The 25226-nt window shown below is 57.5% G+C and overlaps 1 protein-coding gene across 1 annotated transcript in view; it reads right to left on the bottom strand.

Annotated features, from left to right (window-relative positions):
• Positions 1-14398: 14398 nt before the first annotated feature.
• Positions 14399-25226, bottom strand: part of CPZ (carboxypeptidase Z) — a 23695-nt gene continuing 12867 nt past the window's right edge. The window contains exons 6-11 of the mRNA XM_067734969.1: positions 24943-25104; positions 24377-24535; positions 20442-20577; positions 18652-18791; positions 15495-15594; positions 14399-14843 (exon numbers count right to left, since the gene is read on the bottom strand). Coding sequence (XP_067591070.1) covers positions 14494-14843; positions 15495-15594; positions 18652-18791; positions 20442-20577; positions 24377-24535; positions 24943-25104 — 1047 coding nt within the window. The 3' untranslated portion in view covers positions 14399-14493. The remainder of the gene's footprint in view (positions 14844-15494; positions 15595-18651; positions 18792-20441; positions 20578-24376; positions 24536-24942; positions 25105-25226) is intronic.

Below are 25226 nucleotides of genomic sequence, written 5' to 3' on the forward strand. Positions count from 1 at the left end.
GTGTGGAGATTGGGGATGTCAGTCATGAGGCTGATCACCAGTGTGTCCGTGAACCCCATTGCTAGGGGCGGCGACCCACCCAATGTCAATCTCCTGGGGTTTTCCTGGGTCGTGTGCAAAAAGGGGTCCCATGGTCAAATAAGTTGGGGCACCGCCGGTCTAGAGTGAACCGGTTTCCTTACGCAGGGCTTCTCAGAGCCTTTAACATGATAATGTGCACTGGAAATCTCCAAGAAAATCCCCCAAATTTATTGGGCCAAGGGACCCCTTTGCCCTGGGGGACACCCCAAAGGCCTTCTCCTCCATGGCACGTGCTCCAGAATGAAGACTGAGACCTGCAAGCTGACCAAGCCATCACATCCGGAAGATACTGCCCTTTTCTCTGCCCCATCCTCCCAGCCTGGGCTCCAGCTGACACAGCCAGGGCCGAGGACACTTCCCCACCAATGCCCTCTCTACTAGCCAGCCCACCTCCCCTCCCTGAGAGCTCTGATTGTGTGGAAGAGCCACTCATGCCTCTTCCTCTGGGAAGCCCTCCTGGAACATCCCCCCTCACCCCAGACTGCCCCTTATATGCGGTGGCGTCGGGAACCGCAGTGCGTGCTCGGCGAGCAGGGGCGTGGTGGACACACAACCGGGGGTTTACAGGAAGGCAGCAGGTGCCCAGCATGGAAGGTCCACCTGAGGTGACCAGGAAGGACCACGGTCAGGGACTCTCTAGCTCACGGGCTTTTCTTCAGCACGAGACCTGGGTGCACATTTCTTTGTGAAAGTATTGGAACGGATTTATGATTTAAAAGCCTTCCTTTGTTTTGTTCACTTCTGTTCTAGGTTAGCCTGCGTCTCTCGGTCAGCGCGCAGACCTGGGCGCTGACTTCTGTCTCTGAGGCGTTTCAAGAATGATCTGAGCGAGAGTAGCAAATCCAGTGATGATTTTTATAAACAGCGGTTATTCTATCAATGATCCCTACAACTGAGACGGAAAGGTGAGGAATCTGATTCATTTAAATTTTTATACAAATTGAAGGTTCAAAGGAGAGGCCTGGGAATTCCAGTGGGGCCTCAGGTCGAATGGTGAGGGGAGTCCCTTCCTGCCACCCTCCTGTGTTCACCGGCAAGCAAGCAGGACCCCGAGGCTAAGTGGCTTGCCCAAGACCCTCAGCTATTAAACGGGGCCAGACCCCCCTAGCCCCGCCCCCCCGGCGACGGCCGAGGCCTGAGGCTCTAACTCCACGTGGGAAGGGCTTTCTCAAAGCGGGAAGGGGGTCAAACCCAGGGGGGTCACAGGGGATCGGCATTCTCCAAAAAGCCCTGTGAAGTAGTGAGCTCCCTGTCACGGGGCTGGAGGGGCGTCACCAGTCAGGACGCGGCCCCCGAGGACCGCTGCTGCCCCACCGCCTGGCCCCTCCGCCCACTGGCGTCCCCCTCCCCTTCCCAGGAAGAGAGGTGGGTGAGGGGCTGACACTGATGTGCTCAGGCAGCCGAGAGCAGCTGCAGACAACTTTCTCGGCCTTTCTGAGTAATGAGTCCACTCTGGCCACACCGCTTCCCCGGTCAGGGAGCTGGCCTGCGCAGGAGGGGCCCGCAGCCTGCCCGTGGTCAGCCTGTCTGTCTGCACACGTTTGACCCTGGTCCTCCCTAAACCTTTTCTCACACCTAAAGAGCAGACCTCTGACCTGGGCCTGCAGAACTCGATCAGCGCCTCTGGGTCTGTTTATCTTACGTATTAATTCTGGCCACGTGGGCTCGGCCCGGAGATCACCTGACCCCCGATTCTGGGGGGATGGCAGCCACCACGCTTTCACCGTCACTCAGCACGGGAGCCTCGCCGGCCAAGCCAGATGGGTCAGAACCAGCAGTACTGTTCCTTCTTTCCGCCGCTCATCACGTGTCTGGGGGACGCCCGCTCGGGGCCAGCCTGTGCTGACAGCTTGCGTAAGAAATTCTGCACACGGAGGCGGTGGACCAGAGCCTCCAAAACCCATCCTCTCTGTCTCTCACATTTTATTCTTGAATTGCGCCGGCTGAGAGCTGAGTGTTTCAATCCAGGTCAGGTCTGAGCCCCTCCAGGAAACTCTTCTGAACTCTTCGAGTCGGACGCAGTCGGATCAGACAGGACCAGAAGGTGCACGGGAAGCTGCGTTAGGAGTCTCTCGCCCGGGTCATGGGGTCTGGGACCTCGTGCAGCGGTTGGAACCATGGGCAGGACGGAGCTACCCCCGGTTCTCCCACCTGCCGTGAGGCTTGGAGCAGGTCACATGTCACCTGTAAGGTGAGACTGGTGATCCCCGCCAGGTGGGATGGCCGTGTGGGTTAGAACAGCGGATGTGATGTGAAGGGCACGGCACAGGGCTCCTCCCATCCGCAGACCGTGTCCCATTAGCTCATGGCTGTGTCGCCAACGCCAGGCGCACAGTAGGTCTTCAGTGCGCGTCTGCCTAATGCAGTCATTGGTCACCCGCTCTCTCTTTTGCCAGTTTCGCTCAGGCCCCGGCCTGAGGACACCCTGTCTCTCCTCTGAATAACTGACATTTTAAATCTTGTGGGCACTGCGAACCGTGCAATGAGCCTGTTCTCGTCTTTGGTCTGAAGTCCAGGCTTGAACTTCCACCGCCCCTCACCTGCACACAGGGGCTTCTGGTGGCGTTTTGTGTGTGATCCTTACCTCTGACTTATCTTTCTGTTCCTATTTTCCCTTTGTCCAGATTCCTTCATTTATTAATTCTTTCCTTTATGATAGTATTTCTATAAACTCTCAGACGTTTGGGGACATGCTATAGAATTTAAAAAATTTTTTTCTACTTCCGCAGCCTTCTTTTTCTTTTTTCTTTTTAATTGAATTTCTATTTCATGTTGGAGTATAGCTGATTTACAATGTTGTGTTAGTTTCAGGTGTACAGCAAAGTGATTCAGTTATACATATACATGTATTCCTTCTTTTTCAGATTCTTTTCCCATACAGATTATTATAGAATATGGAGTAGAGCGCCCTGTGCTATACAGTCGGTCCTTGTTGATTATCTATTTTATACATAGTAGTGTATATATATTAATCCCAAACTCCTAATTTATTCCTCACTAGAATTTTTTTTTTAAATCACACAGAAAAATCCTCAATGGGCAACTAGGTCTCAGTTATCAGCTTGTGTAAAGGAAAAATAAAAGTAACAGAGGGGAGCCACTCTCTCAGCCCCACACTTGCCACGATGCTCCCGGGGGTCCGGCACACTAATAGCAAACAGCAGTTGACAGATTTGGACGGCCTACTGTGTGTCACACTCTTAGTGACTTCATTTGATTTAGTGGACACGATGCCAGTCTGATGGATGAAGAAGCTGAGATCCAGAGATCTCGAGCACCTTCTCCGGGTGGCCCCAAAAGCGAGTGGAGGGGTTGGGATTGGAACAGGACCTCGCCCACGCCTGAAGTCTTCTCCCGCGTCATAAATGTCTCCGAGAAAGCCTGAAACCAGCGTGTGTCTCCAGCCTTGCAGGAGACAGACTGCCCCACCGTCTGGCTCACAGCCACCCTCCCACCCAGCCCCAGCGTCGCGTGTGGAGCAATCCAGCCAGCGGAGGGGAAGCCCCCCACCCCCAAGCGGGTCTCCAGCTCGGGTCCCGTCTCAGAAACGGGCTGACGTTTCGCACAGGAACTCTGAGTCCAACTAATCAGTCATGCCTCCGGATGTGAACTAGAATACATGTTTACCACAGAACATCGGGAAAATGCTGGAAGCAGAGAGGCACAAAATGAGCGCCAAGCCTCCGGTGACAGCTCTGAGACAAGCGCCAAGGCCACGTTGCCGCGTGTCCTCTAGCTTCTGTCTGCGCCTTCCACGTGGCTCCGCCACACTCTGTTATCTGCCCACGGAACCAATGAAGAGGCACTGCATTAAGGTTCTCCTTAGCATCCCTTCTAGGAAACGGAGGAGCCGGCATTTGATGGGCGTAGCGGCTGGCGTGGAGGTGAGGTCGGATGAGACTCGCGGAAGAGCCTGGCCCCAGCCGGGAGGCGGAGGGCGCTGATTGGACCCTCCAGCAGCCGGTCATGGTCCTGCCTTCTCTTGTCGGATGTGGCGCTCTGGGGGTTTCTAAATCATTTCTGTTCTTTGTGAACAGCGCCTGGTCCTGCCCTGAGGCAGCATCCTCTCTCTTCCTGTAACACTTCCCGTAACGGTATCTGTGTGTCGGGAGCCCAGAGCCCAGGTCAGGCCAGCACGTGTGTGTGCTCCTGCGGCCCCGGGGCCTCGCCTGCAGGTCTCGGCGCGCACGTGCTCGGCGAAGCACAGGCCCAGGGCCTGCGGATGCAGCCGCAGGTCCCACGGGCCTGCTGCCCCCAGAGGGCTTACCTGCTGCCACCGCCAGCCCTTCCGGAGCCCGCCCTTCCTTCACCCAGCAAATCTAATCTTCTCACGAGACGGCCGCCCCCGCCAGTGACAGCCCACGTCCATGTACAAATCAGTTTGTCTCCACTGAGGGGAGAGAATTGCAAAGCCAACCAATTATGCGCGTCCCGCTGCTCTTGGAGCACGCGGGCCACAGCTTCGGAGGGATTTGCTTCCTTCGCTCCCACAGAGTGACCGCCCTGGGGAGAAACGTGATGCTCCCCAGCCCCTGAGCAATAACTGCCCAATTCCTTTTCCGCTGAATGAGCCCATCACCAGATGTGAAGAGAGGGCCAGCCATCCCTTGAGAAGGGTCTGTATCGTTTCCTGGGGAGGCCTTAACGGAGCACCGCAAACTGGACATCTTAAAACAACAGAGGGACTTCCCTGGAGGTACAGTGGTTAAACTTCACCTTCCAGTGCGGGGGGTACGGGTTCAACCCCTGGTCGGGGAGCTAGATCCCCACGTGCCTCGGGGCCAAGAAACCAAAACATAGAACAGAAGCAATATTGTAACAAATTCAATAAAGACTTTAAGAAAAAATAAAAAAAAATTTTAAAGGCCACAGAAATTCCTCTCTCACAGTCTGGAGGCCAAGAGCCTGAGACCCAGGTGTGGGCTCACCTGAGGCTGTCAGGGTAGCTCCTCCCAGGCTGCTCCAGCACGGGGGCCGCCCCAGTCCTTGCATCCTTCGGTTCATGGCTGCGTCACTCCTGTCTCAGCCTCTGTCGTCACGTGGCCTCTCCCTGTATGCCTGTGTCTCTCCTCTTCTTAGAAGGACACCAGTCATTGGAGTGGGGCCCAGCCAGTCCAGCATGACCCTGTATTAACCTGACTACACCTGGAAAGATCCCATTTCCAAGTGAGTACCTGGGGCTTGGACGTCAGCATAGCTTCTGTGGGCACACAGTCCAACCCCCAGCAGGATCCACCCACCATCCTCCAACCTGTGGACCCACCGGGGAGGGAGGCCCGGGGAGCGAGGCTCACGCCAAGGCCTCCTATAGGCATCGTCCCATCTGGTCTCCCCAGGAGGGAGCATGTGACCAGGGGGGCAGGCCTCGGCCTCGCAGCCAGGCCGGGCACACAGGTTCACAGTGAGACCTGCTGTCTCCGCTGCCATCACTGCACAGGGGGCCTTACGGCCTGGCAGCTGGCGCACGGCACCTGGCTGGGAGCCCGACGCATGGGGGCTGCCTATAGCACAGGTCGATCCCAGAAGACGCATTGGGCACGATGCCCGACTGGCCACCAACAGGCTGTGCAACTGAAGCCCAGGCCTCAGTTTCCCCTCCTACAGCCTGAGGGATGGGGAGAAGCAGGGCTCAAGTCCTCCTGCCATCTCCACCTTGGGAGCCTCCAGCTCCAGGAAGGGGCTCAACCCTGTCTCCCTCCAGAATCAGGGCATCTGGAGGCGTCCTGCTGATAAGGACTCCATCCACCTGATGGCAGGCTCTGCCCCAAGTTCTAGCGGAAATGATGCGTCCCCCCCCAGCACCCCGCTCCTGCCTGCAGAGGGCCGCTGCCCCGCGGCCGTCAGTCCACTCATTGTTGAAGGCAGTGGGGACCGGGGTGTCCATGCTTTTCTCCATTTGATCCCGAAACAGCCCATGAGGACCGTGTCAGCAGCATCCCATTTCCTGATGAATAATCGGCAGTGGAGCGTTTAAGTCACTTGCCCCAGCGCGCTGGGCTGGGAGGTGACAGAGCTGGTCTGACTCCAGCCTCTGAGTCTGACTGGGATGCTTCAAACGTGAGGCCCAGAGGCCTCTTCTGCTGGTCACGGAGTTTCTCATTTGGTGGGAACTTGGGAACCCCCGCCGGCCACTCCACTCTGACACTCCGCAGTAGTAGCTTCCAGCTGCTTCACTGTAGGGCCCCCTCCACGCGTCCTCGGAACCCCCGCGAAGCTTCCTTCTGAGGCTGGAGACAGCTGACGAGGAGGTCCCCCTCCTGGCTCTAGACGAGAAGCCACGTCTGGTCCCTCCCAGGACCCATATTATTTAAAGAGGTATTGGCTGCCTTCTGTGGAATCAGTGGGGAAGGACAAGGCCATTCTGACTAGGGTGATGGTGATGGTGAAGCCTGCACGGAGAAAGCAGGATCTGCACTGGGGTCAGGGTTTCGAAGGGCTTCCCCAACCCTGCTTTTTCTATCGAATATTCTTTGGGAGCCCTGACCAGGTGGCGAACGTGGCCAGCCTCAGCCATCTCCTGAGCTCCTGGCCCCTTGTCTACATCGTCCTCCTCCACGAATCCTCCGCCCCAGGAAACGGGGGCGCACAGTAAGCGACACAGCCAAGGAGGCTGAACTCCAGCCTCCCAGAGCCCATCCTTCACGCCCGCCGTTCTCTTCATCACCTCCAACCCGGTGGCCCAGCGGAATCACGGTTCTCAGCGATCTGCTCTGCTGGGGGAGAGAGGTGTAGCCCAGGCTGGTGCTGGTGGCCCAGACTGTCCCTGTGCACCGGAGGCCGATCCTCTGGACACCGCTGCCATCTTGGTAAGACGTCATGGTTTCGGTTCAGCTGGGAGAGACGCAGACTGGCTGAAACAGACTCTGATTCTCTTTATTGAATTGGGTGCTATTGAATTTATGAAACTCAACTTTCCGATGACAAAAAAATTATCTGTGTGGCCAAATAAAGATGAACGGAGCTCAGGGCCAGCTCCAAAGGCAATTTCGTCCGCTAACCCCACTCACGGGCCGCTTATCGCGTCAGGGGATGGTGTCATCTGCAGGGTTGGGATATAAAGTGCCCTTTTGGATTTTTCTTAAGCTAACATTAGAAAATTGTGTATAAATTTAATCTCAGCTAAAAGGTAAAGATACTCCACAGCCAAAGGGCAAGGCCACCATCCCATGGCAATCGCGGTGCTTTATGTCCAATCAGACGCAAGCTAAGAGGGGAAAATAGGGTGCTCGAGACTAATCAATTACATTTGAGTAATTGATCGTATATTATTATTGATGAAAGCCCGTAATATGTGAGTTAGAAGAAAGTAGGTTCTCGAAAGATTAGATTTGTACACGAAAATGGAAGGGAAAAAATGACTCTCATAAAATCATTTGAGAGTGGTTTATGGTTTAATGCAGAGTGGAGCGTGGAGACTGGCCCCAGATTGCTCTCTCCTCTCCCTGTGGACTGTCCACCTGGGAAGGAGGGACCTGGACGTTTAGCAGGGGGGAGCACGGTGAGTCCATGGGAGCTGCCGGGATGGTGGAAGAGTGGTCATGGGAAGAGAGAGGATCTGACGTAAGAAATGGGCCCCCTTTAAGGAAGTGCTTTCTCACAATACAAAACATCTACACAGCGATGGCTTCCCTGTAAGGGGGTAATCTTCCCACCCCTCAAGGTATGTAAGCAAAGATTGTAAGGCTAACTATCAGAGATGTCGGAGAGGAGACTCTGCTTGGGCAGAAGGTCACTTCCAATCAAGAGTCTAGGGCTCTAGAGAATGCCCCAAACCTAAGCTGTGGGTGCCCTGGAAGGGGCCTTGCACGTGCACACCCTTGGCGCAGGTGAAGCCCCTTCCTCACAGCCCCCGAGTCTTGTCCAGCGGCCCCTCTGATTTCCCAGGGTGACTCCCCATACCGTCACCCTCCCACCCCCCTTCACTCTCACCCAACAGTTTCTTCTCCTGCTTCACAGGGAGAAGAGAGGCCCTGCCTCTCCCATGCCTGCGGCCACCCACCTCAGCCTTGGCAGCGGCCAAGAACCCTCACCACCCCTGCTCTGGCCCTTTGTCTCTCCCAGTCCCTAAAGCAACGACCAACAAGCAAAGGGGGCTCAGGAAACGCTTGGTCTACAATCAGGCCACATCTCCCCCACCCTGGGAAGATGAGAACCCTCGGTTGACCCCCTCCATCTTCTGGTGAGAGCCGACGCCCATTTTCTTCCCAGGCGGCCCGGGAAAGCGTGGCCAGCACCCCCGGGCACCCTCAGCCCTGCCCTACCTCACCACTCCCCAGGCGCGTCCAGCTTTCCTCCTGCTTCTCACTCATTCATTCCTTGTTCAATGAACGTCAGAGGTGCACTAGCCTCTCACAGGACCTAGGACGCGGTGACACCTTCCCTCCCCCAAGGACGTCACAGTCCCCGGGGGGGGGAGGATGCGTGTGTGATGAGCATCCCATGACCGAGGACAGATGCGCCCCAGACCCACTCCCACAGTCTGTACGTCCCCTCAGTCCTTGACATCCCATCAGTGAGCACTGTCACCCGGATGTCACTCAGTGTCACTCAATTCTTCATCTCTGGGCGCTCCTTCCAACGAGCCTTCTCTCTACCTTCTTTAAAAAACAGATAGGGCTTCCCTGGTGGCGCAGTGGTTGAGAGTCCGCCTGCCGATGCAGGGGACGTGGGTTCGTGCCCCGGTCCGGGAAGATCCCACACGCCACGGAGCGGCTGGGCCCGTGAGCCATGGCCGCTGGGCCTGCGCGTCCGGAGCCTGTGCTCCGCAACGGGAGAGGCCACAACAGTGAGAGGCCTGCGTACCGCAAAAAAGAAAAATAAATAAATAAATAAATAAAATTTAAAAAAGATAAAATTCATAAAACGTAACATTCATCATTTTAAAGTGTACAGTGGATTTTAGTATATTCATAGAGCTGTACAACCATCTCCACTACCTAATTCCAGAATATTCTTGTCACCCCCCAAAACCCACACCCATTACATAAGTAGGCACTCCCCACTCCCGCCTCCCGCAGCTCTCAGCACCCATGTTTTCATCTGCTCTCTAATACATGATCGGTTCAAGTTACCTACTTCTTAGGTTAAGTCTTAAAATTTATACTTATTTTTAAAATATATTTTATATATTTAATTCACATTTTTCCAGGAAACCATCTCTTTTTCTCCAGGTCTTCAGTTTTAATGCCACTGAGTTATATAAAACTTTCTGTAAAAAGATATTTTTAAATCTCTTCCAATTTTTTTAGTTATTGTCTTTTTTTCTCATTTTTGATCATGTGTCTTTTACTCTCTTTCTTAATCAGGCTTGTGAGAGACTGATCTGTTTTGCTGGTCTTTTCAAAGAGCCAGTTCTGGGGCTTGTGAACACTTGCTACTCTTTTGGTTTCTTTGCTCTCTTTATGTTTTTTTCTTTATCATTTTCCTCTTCTTATATTCTGAGTTTAAAAAAATACTTCCTTCAGGTGAGAAGTTAACTCCTATATTTTTAGTCTTTCTTCTTCAATGATGAATGTATCTAACCAGTGTACCAGCTTTCACTGTGTCCCATTGAGAAGATTTCCTTGTCACTGCTCTCAGATTAATTTCAAATTTCAGTTTTCATTTCCTTTTACTCCGAGGATATAGTACAGGGTCTAATTGTCTTATGAAGTCCATTCTCCTCTTTTCTATGGTAACAGAGCCCTCAGTTTTTATTGGACTTAGTCCTACCCAGGATAAAAACTACAAATCCCAGCATTCCTTAAGCTAGGCATGACCATGTGACTGAGTTCTGGCCAATGGGATGTGAGCAGAAGTGATGGGGGCAAGTTGGGGACCATGTGGATGAGGGCAGCCCCGCGATGGTGGAGCAGCAGGGTGATGGGGCCTGGGCTCCCGTGGAGCATCCTGCTGTCTGACCACAACCTAGGCCAGACTTTTAAACTTCCGTCGTGTTAATTCACTCTTCTGTTGGTTCTCTGCCATGCAACTAAATCTATTCTCTAAGATAAAACATAATTTAAGAAATGTGCATGTTACTTTCCAACTGGTAAAGGGTTGGGTTTTTCTGGGGAGGAGAGATCGAAATTTTATTTATTATTTCTAATTTTTCTAGCAAATGGCTAGAGAAAATCTCAACCTTTTAAATTTTTTCTAAAGGTTTACTTTGTGACTAAGTACATTATCAATTTTCATAAATGGTCAGTGGCTCTTGGAAAGAATGTGTGATCTGTATTTGAAGTATGAAATATTTTGTGTACATCTATTAAATTGAGTTTGCTGGTGATTCCATTTCTCTAAAACTTGATTTATTTATTTATCGTCTACCAGATTGGTCTGATTCTGAAAATGGTACATTGCAATTCCTGTTGAAATTCTGCTTTTATCACGTTCTCCTTGTATTTTTAAATAACTTGGTTTTATATAGTTAGCTGCTAAGTTGATTAGTGTATAATACAGATTGATTATTTTATCTTACTCATAAATTGTCCTTTTAATCCTTCAGAATGTGTTTTGATTTTCAGTTCCACCTTCTCTGGACTAAAAATGATGCCCTTGCTTTCATTTTGTCTGCATTTCTCGGTATCCTTTCAACGTCCCTTTATTCTCAAGCATTCTTTATCACTTGCCTTGAAGGCTGCTTCTTTAAGAGAATGGAAAAAAAGACTATAAATATATATATGTGTATATATATACACTTTGCTGTACTCTGAAACTATCACATTTGCTGTACACCTGAACCACTTTGCTGTACGCCTGAAACTAACACATTTTAAATCAACTGTATTTCAATAATTTTTTTAAAAAAAAGAGAATAAAAAAATAAAATAAAATACGTATAGGCTTTTTTAAAAAAACCCAAATTGGTGGTCTCTGCTTTTTAACAGGGAATTTTGCCCGTGCACAGTTTTGGTGGTCTCTGCATTCTACTCCTACTGTGTTCTTCATGCTTATCGTTTACTTTTTCCTTGCTGTGTGATCTTTTCCTTTTCCTCCTTTTTTCTGCTATTTACCCCCACCCCCTTTCTCCTCGTCAGCATCTGTGAGTCATCTGGGCTCTCTCTTTACATCAAGGGTCACCTTCCCTTTCCTGCTTCTACATCAAACTCCCAGTTCTGTGTCGAAATCAAGACCCCTCCCCACAACCAGTGACCCCACCCCCAGCTGCTGAGAGCTCTGCTCCCTTTTGAACCCGTTCCTCCCCAGTGCCCGGCCCCATGCAGGAGAGCAAGGACCAGCTCCTGCAGCCAGTGCTACCGAGTGCCTGTGATTATTTGCTGCCCCTCAGTGTTGCGCCCTCAACTGCCAGGACTAGTAAAATCTAATAACTTGACCTTGTATCTTTAATGGGTTGTTTCCCAGGACAAAAGAAAAAAAAAAGGAAAATCTTGAGCTGTTTTCAGTCATCACACCATGGGCGGTGGGGTGGTGGTGTCACCTGAGGCTGGTGTGTGTGTATTCGGGATAAAGCAAATAAGCAATTATAACAAACACTATCTTCCCCATCACTGTTGAAAATCGGGTTTCTCAGAGTAGCATGGAGGGCTAATTCTGAATTTGGATTGGAACCATGAATGTGAACTCATCTATGTTCCCCCTTCAAAGGAAACCTATTTCCTGCTGTCTGTAACAGGGAAGAACCTTTGTATTCTGTTACAAGTTCATCACTAAAGGGATGTTGTCTATAAGCTTAAATTACACATCATTGCCCATCTCTGGGAACCCTGACTCCCAGGTAATGAGCATTAAGCTAAAATACCTTCGTTCAGCTCACAGGAAACATCCTGACCCGGCCCACCTGTGAATGACTGCAGGGGGAAGAAATTAACACAGGAACCAAGAAGTGTTTGACTTTGCCCCCTCCCCTTTTAGTATAAAAGGAGTCTGAATTCTAACTCAGGTGAGACGGTTCTTTGGGACATGAGTCCACCATCTTCTCTGTCTGCTGGCTTTCTGAATAAGGTCGTTATTCCTCGTCCCAGCAACTCGTCTCTCAATTACTGGCCTGTCGCGCTGCAAGCAGCATGAGCTTAGACTCAGTGACATGTCCTCTGCAGGGCCTGGAAGCCATGGCCAACCCCCGGGGGAAAATGAGGAGCCAGGTGTGCAGGTTACATTTTTAAACGTCATCTCCCACGATAGAAACCAGGAGACTTGAAAAGACGGGGTGGAGCCAGAGGGCCCTGGCTCAGGGCACTGTCAGAGGGCAAGGGTGTTGCCAAGGACTCCTGGCTTCTATCGAAAGGACATAGGAGCCCCCCCAGTGTCTCTGCTGGCCACAGACAGGTGATGTGAGCACGAGTGAGGGGCTGGGGGTGGCCTCCTGGTCTTCCATCTCCCCGTCCTCATCCCCGTTTCTGGGGCCCTGTCCTCAGCACCTGGCATGAACCAGGCGCCAGACAGCTGTCTCTGCCTCTCACACCGACTCTGGGAGGTGGCTGTGATCAGCAGAGAAAGTGAGAAATGCCGGGAGAGCAGGAGCCCCACACACAGGTCATGCAGGAGGGGTCCAGCTGCCGCCCACATGCTGCGAGGTCCTGGGCTCGTCCCACAAGCTCTCTGGGCGGTACCCATATCCGTGCAGCAGGGATAGAGTGCCCAGTACACAGTAGGGCCAAATAACTGCTGGTCTTCGGGACCACTGACACATGAGTGGGGGAATGTGAGGTAGAGGGGCTCCGAAAGCCGTGATGTTTCACCAAAGCTCCGGATCACCCCTGGATGCACACACGTGCCTCGCTTTGCAAACTGTGAACCACTGTATGGGGGCTGGATTGTGTGACTGGAGGATGCCCTCACCCCCTCCTGCACCTTCCCCCCCAAAGGCAACACCACCCACCATCGGAAGCATGCCTGTTCCTGTTGGCTTTGGCCCAGGCTGACAGGAAGCAATCCCACAATGCTGATGGTGCTAGTAAGGGTCAGGCTGGTATCCAGCTGGGGTGAAGGCACGGCTCCAGAGGGATAACACACTTGTGTGTGGGGTCAACCCTGCCCAGGCCAGGGACACTAGGAGGCAAAGGACCCCAAGAACACAGCCAGGAGCAAGCAAGGATCCCACTTCTCTTATGGGTTGAATTGCGTGCCCCCTCCCACCCGGAATTTATATGTCAAAGTCCTAAGCTCCAGTACCTGTGAATGTGACTGTATTTGGAGACAGAGTCTTTACAGAGGTGATCAAATTAAAATGAGGCCATCAGGGTGGACCCTGATCCAATAAGACATAAAAAGAGGGCATTTGGATAGAGAGACAGACAGGCATGGAGGGAAGAGGATGTGAAGAGGTGGGGTGAAGACAGCCATCTAGAAGCCAAGGACACAGGCTTAGAGCAGATCCTCCCTCATGGCCTCAGATGGAACCAGCCTGCTGACACCCTGACTCAGATCCCCAGCCTCCAAGGCCAGGAGACAAGTGTCTGTGGTCTGAGGCCTGGTCTGCGGTGCTTTGTTACGCAGCCCTAGCTGACTAATGCACACTCTCTACGAGCCTTCTCTGATAGGCTACCTCACTCCCTGCCTGATAGATCCCAGGAACGACAGACCCACCTAACTTCAGAAGCGGACCAGAAGGGGGTCCTGTGGGGAGTTTGGGGCCTCAGGTACCCCTGGACCTGAGTTGGTGGCAACATAGGATGAGGATGGGGCTGAGGGAGACCCTCCCTCCTGGAGTCAGGAGTCTCTGAGTGTGACCATTGGGTGATGCTGCTTTTTTTTTTTTTTTTTTTGCCGTACACGGGCCTCACACTGTTGTGGCCTCTCACATTGCAGAGCACAGGCTCCGGACGCGCAGGCTCAGCGGCCATGGCTCACAGGCCCAGCCGCTCCGCGGCATGTGGGATCCTCTCGGACCGGGGCACGAACCCGTGTCCCCTGCATCGGCAGGCAGACTCTCGACCACTGCGCCACCAGGGAAGCCCTGGGTGACGCTTCTTGCCAGCTCTCCTGCCCTTGAGGCTGTGACTCTGAGGGGGTCACCTGCTGCTCACCCGCCACGCCCCCAGCCAGGTTCCCCCAACCTGTCTCCGTGGCCTCCAACCTCCACATATTCCCAGACACACAACCTTCAGCTGTAGGACCCAGAGTCTCGGCTCCCAGCCCGGCACCACCCTCTCCATGTGTGACCTTGGGGTGTCACGGCCCCCACTGAGCCTCGGTTTCCGGTCTGTAAAGCAGAGGCCCCTCTGGATTTAAGACCTCACTTTCTGGGAATGGGCCACACACAGAGGGGTTTGAAGGGCAACCCCGCTACTGGCTGCCTGTGGGACAGAGGAGCCCTTGCCCAAGCGACCCTCTCTCCTCCAGGGACCGTGTCTTCCCCTGCAGGGCCTCACACACAGAGCGTCTCATCACTTTAATAAAACAAACACGGCTTTGTGGGATGTCTTTGGAGGATGGAATCAAGAGCAAGAGAGCGCGTGGGGGGCGGGGGGCCTAGTACTTGAGCAGCCAGCGAGGCTGGTGCGGGCCAAGCGACGTGAAGTAGGACCACCACCAGGGCTTGCTGCCGCCGGCCGCGGGCTGTCTCCGGGCCCCCAGGGGCTCCTGGCTGGACTCCTCGGGCTCCCTGTGTGGGCCGGCACCTCCGGGCCCACTTCTCCGTGGCCCGAGAAGGAACGTTCGGGGTCTGATCCTCAGCGGCTGGAGAATGAAGTCCACACGGCCGGCCCTCTTCATCCGGGCAGGGATGACGACTTTCTTGATGACCTTGGAGTAGCCAGGGGCTTGAGCGATGACGATGTGGGACCCTGGGGGCAGCAGTCTCCAGTAGTCACCATCTGGGGCTGCGGACAGATGGAATGAAAATGACTCTCAGACCTGGGCTCAGATAGCTTTTTGATGATGGGTAATGGGGGGCAGCAGACCCCAAAGGTCTACCTCTGCATTGGCCTGGAATGTCCTTCCCACATGCTCCCTCTGTCAAACTCCTATTCATCCCTCAAAACCCTGCTTAGGCAGCACCTCCTCTCTGAAGCCTTCACAGACCATTCCATCCCCCACACAGTTAGCAATCCCTCCCTCCTCTGGATTGTTCCACTAGGAACTCACATCACAATGTGCGGTATTTTTCAAATCAGCTGTGAAATCCCTGAGGGCACCTGGAGCCCACGTGGGCTCCCCAGCTTATCAGTGGGATGTAAGCTCTAGGATAGGAACCAGTGGGGTCCCTCCTGTAGTCTTTGAGAAGGTTTGCCCAGCAGTCACTTCTTGAGGAACATGGAATCCGCATCGATGGTCACTGGCAGCCAGGACGTGAGCGCAACCCCTAACCCCCCGCTGGACCCAATGCTGCGGGAGACACAGCTCGCCGTGGACGCAGACCCCAGGGCTCCCCACCCTCACCGCCCCCCCGGGCCGGCGCAGGACGGAGGGAGCGGCGGGCATGCTCTGAGCACTGCAGGTGCCGGCACCAGGGGGCCCCGGGAAGTGCTCACCGGTGGTGATGTCATGACGGATGCCCTTGACTAAGATCCGGGCGTTTTTGACCGGCTTGCCAAATTTGTCCATCACCACGCCTTTGATGCCCCGGTGCACCTGAGGAGACCAAGGACAGGGCATGGGTACGGCACGTACCCTGCTGAGCGCCCGGCAGCCCTCTCAGCCAGTCCCCACCCGTCCCCAGGGAAACGGCCTGGCTAATCCCAGCTCTCCACCAGTCGCCTCGCCATCTTGAGTAAGCCACACCCCCTCTGGGCCTTGGTCTCCTCATCTGTGAAGCGAGGGTGACCAGTGAGCCCACCTCTGGGGTCCCCCTGCGGCAATCAACCCCGTCCTGGGTTTGTGAACGGCCCACAGTCCAGCTCGGGGGTCTGGCTGACATCATCTCCTGGGCCATGAGCGCTGAGCCCCCTGCCTTCCCAGGCAGAGCCGGTGTGGCAGCTTCTCTCTGAGCCGAGGCCCCAAGGCAGCGTGGGGCAGCGGGAGGACACGGGCCCGAGGGTTTGGACCCTAGTGTCAGTCCTGGCTGGGCACCAACCCTCTCCTTGACCTTGGAAAGCTACCTGGCATCTCGGGCCACTCTCCCCATCTGTAACACAGGGTCACCGTGCCCACCTCAGGAAATAAGAATTAATACACGTGAGCCGCAGCGGCCGAGCTGGAGGCAGGACGGCCCACCCTCCTGGTGGGTCCTAGGCACAGCCATTCCCGAGCACACGCCCTGCAGCTCCTGCACACATCACAGTAAGACTAGGAAGCCGCACTTTCCAAAGAAATCAGCTCCTGGAGCCCTGAGCCCGTGCACAGTTCTCCTGAAACAATCAGCAACAAACACGCTGAACAGCCTTTGCTCTGTCGGGCCGCAAACAACCAGAGGTTGAAGCTCACATCAAAGGCGGCCGGGACGCCCTGGGGGGAGGGGAGACAGCACATGGGCGCTGCCCTATCCCCGGAGGCTGCCCCCGGACTCCCAGCCTGCATCCCGGCCCTTCCTTTGCTCAGAGCACCTGACCAGCTCCCTCACCTGGCCTATTCCTCTCCCCCTTAGAGACACAGTTCACACACCTCTTCCTCAAGGAAGCCCTCCGTGACTGGCCACATCAGGGGCCTCTTCTGGGGTCCCACGGTCTTGATTTCCACTCTCCCAGCCCTGACCTCACTGCGATGTCATCTGCCCTTTCCCCTCCCCCGCGGCCTGAGAACAGAGGCCAGCACACAGTAGGGCCTCATGTAATCCCAGCACGCACCAGCGAGATTTTGGTCCGACCTCGTTCTCGGGCTGAGGAGTCACCTTCACGCAGAACCAGGGACGCGGAGCTCTCAGGCAGAGGAGGAGAGATGGCGTGCCTGCCCCTCCCCTCCTGTCCAGGGGGATGTAGACGCCCCCCGCCCAGGCCTGGTCAGGATCACTGTGCAAAAGGCCTCAGTGGACACGACAGACGGATCCTTATCAGGAGGCCCGGGCAGCTGTCCTGGGGGCCATCCTGGGAGGCCGGCCACGCCCGGCCATGTGCTGCCCGGCCTTCCACGGTATCGCGCTTGCTATTAAATCTTTATACCCCGAGCCTTCACATACAATATCCACGGAGCAATCCCAGCTCCATTTAAGACTCCTTAAAACTCATTTTCACCAGACAGCCGTAAAACGAAACGAGCCAGGAGGCCTGGCCTCGAGCCATCATCGATGATGCCCAGGCCCCGCAGCGAGGTCACCGGCACAGCCGCAGAGAAGGAACAGTGCGAACAACGCCCAGTTGTTACCCGCGGCCTTGCTTCCTTCCTATTGCTGCAGCTGCTGGTCCGGAGGCTCGGCTTCCTTCCTGCCTGGAGGAAGGTTCCTGATCTTTCCAGAAAGCAGGGGGCTCGACCACAGAACTGGCGTTGGGGGCAGGCACATCTGAGTTCGAGCTCTGCGCAGTGGCTGGTGACACTGGACCCGCCCGGTCACTCTCTGACCCTCTGTCTCCTCCTCTGGCTGTATCACAGCCTCTGTGAGCCAGGATGGGAGCCCAGCAACCCCGCACCAGCACGATCCTTCCCCCAGCACCTCTGTTCCTCCATCTAAAAAGTGGGGCAGCCCCATCCCCTGGCCAGGACTGGTGTCAGGATTCGACGACACGTGGACACCAACGGAAAGCTCTGTGCGCTCACAGCCCCTCGTTGTCTCCCTCGGCCGATCCTGTTTTCCTCTTAGGACCTGCTTCTTACCGGGTCGCTACGGCAACATGCCATCTTTATGATTCTTAAAAATGCTCAGGGATAAGCAAAATATAGAGGCTTCTACTGTAATACAAAAGCACTGTCGATCCAGTTTGAATTCCTGTGTCCCTTTCGTGAGCGTTATCCTATTCAGAGCCCTGGTGGCAGGCCATGCTGGGGAGGCTGAGGGGTGGGGCAGGGCTGCGAGAGGCAGTGGGACCTGCGGCATGCGGTCCCCACGCAGCCACCAGGCCGCTGGGAGACCTGGCTCTCGGGGTCCAGCGATGGGTGATTGTAGACACGTTCTCTGAGGCCCCCGCTCACAGCCTGCCCCCCTCTGGGTGACCTCAGCCCCATAACTGGTGGGGGGGTTACCCCTCAGTCCGGGAGCCTCACTGCTGCCCCGGCAGCCTGTGACCTCCCCTCTGAGTCCCAGGGGCAGATCGCACAAGGCCCTGCCTGGACCGCACAGACACCCTGCTGCCCAGCCATCACCTCTGGGCCCGCCCCCGACCAGGGCCTGCCCCATTCCTCTGGCCACGGCGCCCCTGCAGGCCTAAACGTCCCACTGAATTCTAACATGTGCTGTCCCCCCTGCCAGAGGGGTCCCTGTCCTGTCACCTGATCTCCCTCCTTCTTCAAGATGCAGCCCAGGTGCCGTCTCCTCCAGGAAGACCCCCGTGGCCTCTGAGGCTGGGTCAGGTGCCTCTCCTGGGCTGCCCCGGACCCTGCACTCCCCTTGTTGAGACCTTTCCTGCACTGGGGGCCCTGTTGTATGCCCCGTGGTGTCCCCAGCCGCCCCAGGGTGGCCGGCGAATCCTCACTCGTGAACACAGGTGGTTAACGAATAAACAAGTGCAGTGTAATCGTGTGACAGCACGGGCGCTGAGCCCCTACGCACGGCCTGGGTCTGGCCCTCCCCATGCCAGGCCCCGGGGGCTGCCCAGAGCTCACCATCTCCACGAAGTTCAGGAGTGGTTCCTTATTGTGCTGCCAGATGGTATAGAGGGCCTCCTCGGGGGGGAACTTCACGCAGCCCAGCTCCACCGTGATCTCAAAGCAGTTACTGTGCAGGTAGTTGAAGTCGGACATGCCTGCAGCACAGAGTGGGTGGCTCTCAACGCCGGCCCCTGCAGGGCCCTGGGCCGGGCAGCTGGGAGGGGCTGCGGTCCTACCCGCGCCTCCCAGATGAGCAGACTGAGGCCTGGGAACGTCACAGCTCCCACCCAAGGTCCAGGGAGTGGGCAGCTGCACTGTGGACCAAGTGGTCTGGCGCCCACGTCCGCGGGCTCACGCAGCATCCTTGCGGCCCCTTGGGGGGTAGGGAGCAAGCCCACTTCCAGCAGAGAAGCTGGGAGCATGTGGGGGCCAGACGTGCCCCTGGGGCCCAAGCTGCTGGCCCTCCCCTGGCTTGAACCCCCAGTGATAACGTCCATTTACCTGGACAGTCCCGAGCACAGCCCAGGGAAGAAGGTCCTACTACCTTCATCTCCGGGTGAGCCTGGCCCAGCGAAGCCAACGGCCAGCCAGGGAGACGGCAGAGGCGTCGGAGCAAGTGGGGCTGACCGCACCCCCCCGTGTCTACCTTCCACCCCATCTGCTCTGGGAGGTCTTCTCCCGCAGAAGCTGCAGCCAGGCTCTGTGGCAGCCCTGGGCCCTGATGGGGCAGCGGGAGCCCCGGCCTTCAGAGCTTCAGAGCCTGCTCCGAACCCCGGTACCCAGCGGCCACCTTCCCGACTTAACGTTCACGTCCACAGAGAGGCCACACTCCCCTGCAGATGGCCCTTCTGTCCCTGGTCACTGGCCCCATGCCCTCCCTGGGTCCGTGTCCCGAGGGAGGGGAGCCCAGCTGGCCTCTCCCAGGCTCAGCCCCCCCAGTGGGGCCTTTGCAGACCCCAGGAACAGGTCATGCCTGAGACTCGGAGCCCACCCCCCGAGGGTCAGGGGGCCCGTCCGTCTGGATCCTGGGAGGGAGAGGAGCCTCCCTGACCCCCGGGAGGGACCACACGTGCCATCGTGGGCAGCAGGGGTACTGAGCTGAGCAGGGGGCGAAAGTGGCTGTGGAACGGGAGCTGAGGGGCCTCCGTCCCCGCCTCCACAGGAGAAGCGGGGGCACAGGCAGGGTGCGTCCCAGCTCTACCACGTGCCGTGGCCCTCGAGCTGGTCCTACTCTTGTGACATGAATAATAAGGGTCGTGCTGGCGTGGAGGGCTGGTGGCAGCACCTGGAAGCACGCGGGCCCAGCCTCCAGTGTCCCCATGACACAGGGTGTCACCTGCTCCCACACTTCAGAGAAACAACGAATATGGTTTTAGTGTAAGTATATCCCATGCGATATCTGGGACTTGCACAGTATTTATACAGAACTAAAAACTCTTCCTTACTTCTCTGAAATTCACATTTAACTGGGGAATCCCATATTCCATCGGGCAACCCTACTAAACCCCAAAAGGCAAAAAAGAACTGGTCACGGGTGGAACCGTGAGATGTTAAGTGACCACTAAATAAACCACAAAACTGGCCATGGGGAAGCCACAGTCTAGCCCTTCCACGACAGGCGCACGTGAACTTCACCAAGGCCGCGAGAGAACTAAGGTCAGCCACGCCCTAATCTTCCCACCCCAGAGCGTACTCCACACATGAGGCATCCCTGCTGCTCTCCCTGTTCCCAGGAGAAGCTGTTGGGAGGAGGCACCAGCCCGCCCCGCCCCATCCAGCCCCGCCCCCACCGGTCCAGGGCGCACCTCCCGTGAAGCTGTACCAGTCTGCCCCGTTGATGATGCTGCCCCTTTTCAGGAAGTTCCCCCCACACCTGTTCTCCGACTTGTCCATCATCATGGGGTGCACGTCGGCGTAGGCTTTGGCCAGCAACTTGAACATCTGGAAAGGAGATGGAGAGAGAGGTCCTCTCGAGGGCAAGACCAGAAGGTGGGCACTCTGCAGGACACCCTCCGAGCTGGGGGCAGTGGGGTGAGGAAGGGCCACCGCAGGGAGCACCTGCAGCTCGGGTGGGAGGGGGACCAGGGTCCACGCAGAAGGCACAGCACGTGCAAAGGCCCGGAGGCGGGATGGCCAGAGCTCGGGGCGCCGGTGGTGGGTACGTGGGCGCATCGTGGAGCCCCTACGCACCTGGCTAGGGAGCGGGGGCTTCCTCTCGAGAAGGGGTCACCCTGTGGGGACACTGGCGGGGCACCTGGAGGTCGGCTTTGCAATTTATAAAGTGTTTCCTGCCGCTGTGCAGAGGGCAGGCCTCGGGAGAGGCAGGAGGCTGGCATGGGGCTCATTTTCACTAACTTCATCCCCCAAGCGAATGGCTATGACAACCGTCACTTCATTTCCCTAGGAGACAGGCAGCCCCTGCGGGCGCCCACCGGCCCACTGCCATAACCACGTGCAGTGCCCACCACGGTTGGGATGCAGCTCACGGGGCCTGCCACCCCCTGTTGGGGAGCCTCGGGGGCAGGGCCCGTCTGGGTGCGACCCCGATTCCTGGGTGGTGCGGAGCCCCTCCCCCAGCCCAGAGCTCCCCCATTACGCTCCCCACCCCACAGGGCCGCCAGGTCCTTCCCCGAGGCTGGACTCAGCCACCTGTACGTCCCAGGACCGGACACGGGTCTGACCCAGGACGGAGGCTCCAAGTAGAGGTCAGATGGAGGACGGCCCACCTGTGCTGGGCCTGTTCAGGCCCTGCGGCCCTGAGAGAGGTCTGTCCTGAGCTGGGCACCCCTCTTTAAGAAAAGGGGAGGTGGGCAGGTGGGGTCAGAAATGGGGGGCTGCTCCAGGCCAGAGTGAGAGCCTCTCCTGGCGACTCAGACCCCGGGACCTTGGGTTTGGGGAAGGATGAGTCCACTTTCTCAGGGATAAGCCTGCAGTTTCAACTCGGTCCCACAGACGCAAAGCAAGCACCCAATACACAAGCCCACGCACGTCCTTCAGTCACCGAGGTGGGCAGTCAGGGACCGCCATCCTGCCAGCAGCCCCCGTCACCCGCGGGCTGTGGTCAACCATCTTCAGCCAGGCGTCCAGGGGGTGACAGGGCTGTTTCTGGAACTGTGGCCGGGCCTCCACCGCCTGTCTGTAGGGCGGGACCTAGGCTGGTGGGCGTAGGTTGGGCCAGCCCCTCTCGAAGGTCTCTCTCTCCATCCTGCCCTGGGGCCTCCTCCTGTCACCTGTCAGTCAGCCGCTCAGGAGAGCAGGGGAAGTCACCACCAGTCCCTACAACCCCAGGGCGCTGGAGCCCCAGGCCCGGCTGGGAACAGGCCCGACCTGGGGGCAGGATCTCCGCCCAGAGTCCAGGCGGGGTGGTGGGTCGGTGGCGGAAGGACACAGAGACAATGCCCCCCCCCCCAGATGAAACAAGGTGGGGTGCAGTGGGCTGCTAGGAGGGGCAGACATGGGCTGGCGAGGGGCCTAGGATCACAGTCAGGGCCACGGAGAAGGACCGGCTGCCCGGGACCTGGATACACGGCAGCTACTTCCCACTGGGGGTGGGTTGCGTCAGGGAGGGCTTGGTCGGCAGGACGGAGCTCGAACCCAGCTGGGGAGTAGGATTTGGGCAGAAAGGGCAGGTGTGAGGGGGACAGAGGGGGGCGAGGCAGGCAGCCCTGGCCGGCCTGGACGTTGCCCTGAGGCGCTGGCCCCCATCCACCGGGCACTGTGGAAGTTTGGGGGCGTTAACTGGTCCCCTGGCCAAGCCCTCCTCACGTGCCCCCACTCCCCAAGCCTCTCCTGGGACCCTGGTTTCCACAGAGACCACCACTGGCTGCGGGGCTGAAGGAGTATCGATTGATGATCGATGATTGACGGCTGATGGGGAAGTTCTCAGGGTTCTGACTCCGCGGGGACTCCTGGAGGCGAACTTCCCCCCAGAGGCGTCTTCACGCACCTGCCCCTGAGATCCAGAGATTCTGAGTCCAGCGGCCAGGGGCTCCTCCTGCCTGGAGGACACAGGCCTCCCCCAGGCATTGGCCCTGATCCCCGACAGCACAGCGGGCGGAGGCCAGGCACAGCGGAGGTCGCCCAGCCACCCCAGGGGGCCCTGGCTGAGCTCCAAGCATAGACCCTGGCACCCCTCCAGGTGCGAGGCACGTGCTGGTTGTAGTCAGTGAGGGAGTGACTGGATGAATGAATGAATGAGGGAGTGAACGAGTGGCTGAATGGATGAGTGGGAGCGAGAATGAACGAGTGCAGGAACGATCGCAGGAGACACGGGCTCTGCGCCCCCAGCTCTGGAGGAGGCCGGCCCAGCCCATCCCTGCTGGGCCTCCCCAGCCCCACTGCTCACAGGCCCTGAACCCTCACTCCTGGGGTTCTGGCGGAGTCTCCACCTGCCCTTTCAGGCTCCACTGCGGTAGCTGCCCCTTGAGGACACCCTCCTTAAAGTGCACCTTCAGGCTGAGGGTCCAGCACGCACACACACGCACACACACACACACACACACACACACACACACACACACGCACGCACACACCCCACCCCTGCACGTCCCCGGCCTCCTGGGCAGCCCCTTGTTCTGGCCAGGCCACACCTTCTCATCCTTTCCCGTTTCCGCTCCGTCTCCCACCCTAAGCTAGGACCCTCGGCCCAGGGCCCAGTCCACGGGACCGGCCACACACAGGGAGGGACAGGGTGAGGCAGGGTCGACCTCTGGGTGGCCACAGGAGGAGAACACGAGGGGAGCCAGCCCCGGGCACGTGTCTGTCCAGGACCAGTCCCACCCTCCCTGCCCTGCCCCAGTACCGGTGGAAAGTGCGAGAAGGCAGCAGAGGCCAGGCCTCGCTCTCCACCCCGAGTCCGGGCCACCAGGGGGCCTGCTGAGTGACCAAGCGGGCAGCTCAGACCCTCCCAAGCCTCCCCGGGCTGGTCAAGGAAGGACTATCAAACTCTGTCTTCCCGGAAGGGCAGGGAAGTCTCCTGCCTCCTGACGGGGTGGGAGGGCAGGAGCTGGCCTGGGGGCGGGGGGGCATCAGGGCAGTTGGGGCAGCTAAGCTCCAGTGCACTCGGCCGTGGCCCACTGAAGATCACCCACTGCCTGGCCTCAACCCCCATGCCCTTCCCAGGAGACCAGCCTCTACTATCAGTCAGGGCAGGGGGTGCCCCTGGGGAAGGGAAGAACGGCATTGGTGAGGGGTCCGGCCGTCATCATGGGTCTCATGCCCTGCTGGTCTGAGCAGGGTCTGAAGGGTCTCCTCAGGGCCCACGTGACCGCTGGGGCCAAAATTCCTACTCTGATCCCACCGCATCCTCAAGTCCCAGGGTACCTGACCCTTAACAAACTGGCCAGACCCACAGGAAGGAGGGAGGCGCCAGGAGCCAGCCGGGGCGCCGTGCACGATGCAGTGCTGCCCTCTGCCGGTGTCGCCCGGAACCCCAGCCTCCCGAGGACAGAAGACACGGGGCGGCCTGGGGGGAGGGCACTCGGCCAGGGTCCCCACCCCAGGAGCTCCCAGACAGATGAGACACTGATGGAAGGGGGGCAGCCAGAGGAGGGAGGGGCTGCTTCCAGCTGGCTGGAAGGCTTCCTGGAGGAGGGGTTTGGAGGTGGGCCTAGAAGGCTCCTAATGTTTCAGAGCTCCATGGGCTTCACCGGCTCAGAACCGGAAGGACTCCGGGGCCCCGAGGGCACCACCCACACTGCTGCCTCTCCTGCATCCACTGCACTTCTGCCCAGCCTCTCACCTTCTCGTCAGGCGTGGGAGAAAACATCTTCTCCTCCTGGGGATGCTTGGAGAAGTCGAAGGGATAGGACACCACAAGGTCGCCCCCGTGGAGGCTGGCGGAGAGCACGAAGGGGATGGTCCTCATCCACTTCATTATCGCCTTCGTCTCAGGGGCCACCTGCCCAGGCGGACGAGGCAGTCCTCAGGACGAGGCCCTTCCCCGCCGACCACCCAGCCCCACGCCCAAGATTCAGGATTCCGTACAGGCCCCACCGGGCACTCACACGTGCCCATCCTCTGGCCTGGAACTCTCTTGCCCACCTCCTGGGGATGCCACCCCCTCCAGGCAGCCCTCCGGGGCACCGCCCCTGAGCACCTGCCAGACTCCGGGTGCTTTCGGTACACGCTCCCCGAATCCCACCGGCGGCCCAGTGAGAACCATCCCTATGTTGCAGGCAGGAAACCGAGGCTCAGAGGCCAAGCCTGCTCACCGCCAGGCTCTGCTGCCCTGGGGAAGGATGACCCCCGAGGGTCCCAGAACACCAGAGACCCCGGCTGCATCAGAGGGGCGCGCGCGGCTCCTACCTTACCCCACCAGTAGTGCTGTGGGATGGCGATGTGGCCACCACGCATGCTGCGGGCCGAGGCCAGGCGGTAGTACTCGGACGTCAGGTCGGGGAAGTTGCGGTTTAGGTCCAGGTTCTGCGCGTTCTGCCTCCCACTTGTCCACCCGTTGTAGCCGGCACCCTGAACACACAGGTTGCCCCCGACCAGGGGTCAGCACGCCCACCCTGATCCTTCTGGAGGGAGGCGCAGGGCTGGGCTGAGAGTCGCGGGCAGGGCTGTGGTTTCTCTCTGGCTTCACGTGA

Source organism: Pseudorca crassidens, chromosome 4 (genome assembly GCF_039906515.1).
Source record: "Pseudorca crassidens isolate mPseCra1 chromosome 4, mPseCra1.hap1, whole genome shotgun sequence".
In the NCBI taxonomy this organism is placed as follows: Eukaryota; Metazoa; Chordata; class Mammalia; order Artiodactyla; family Delphinidae; genus Pseudorca; species Pseudorca crassidens.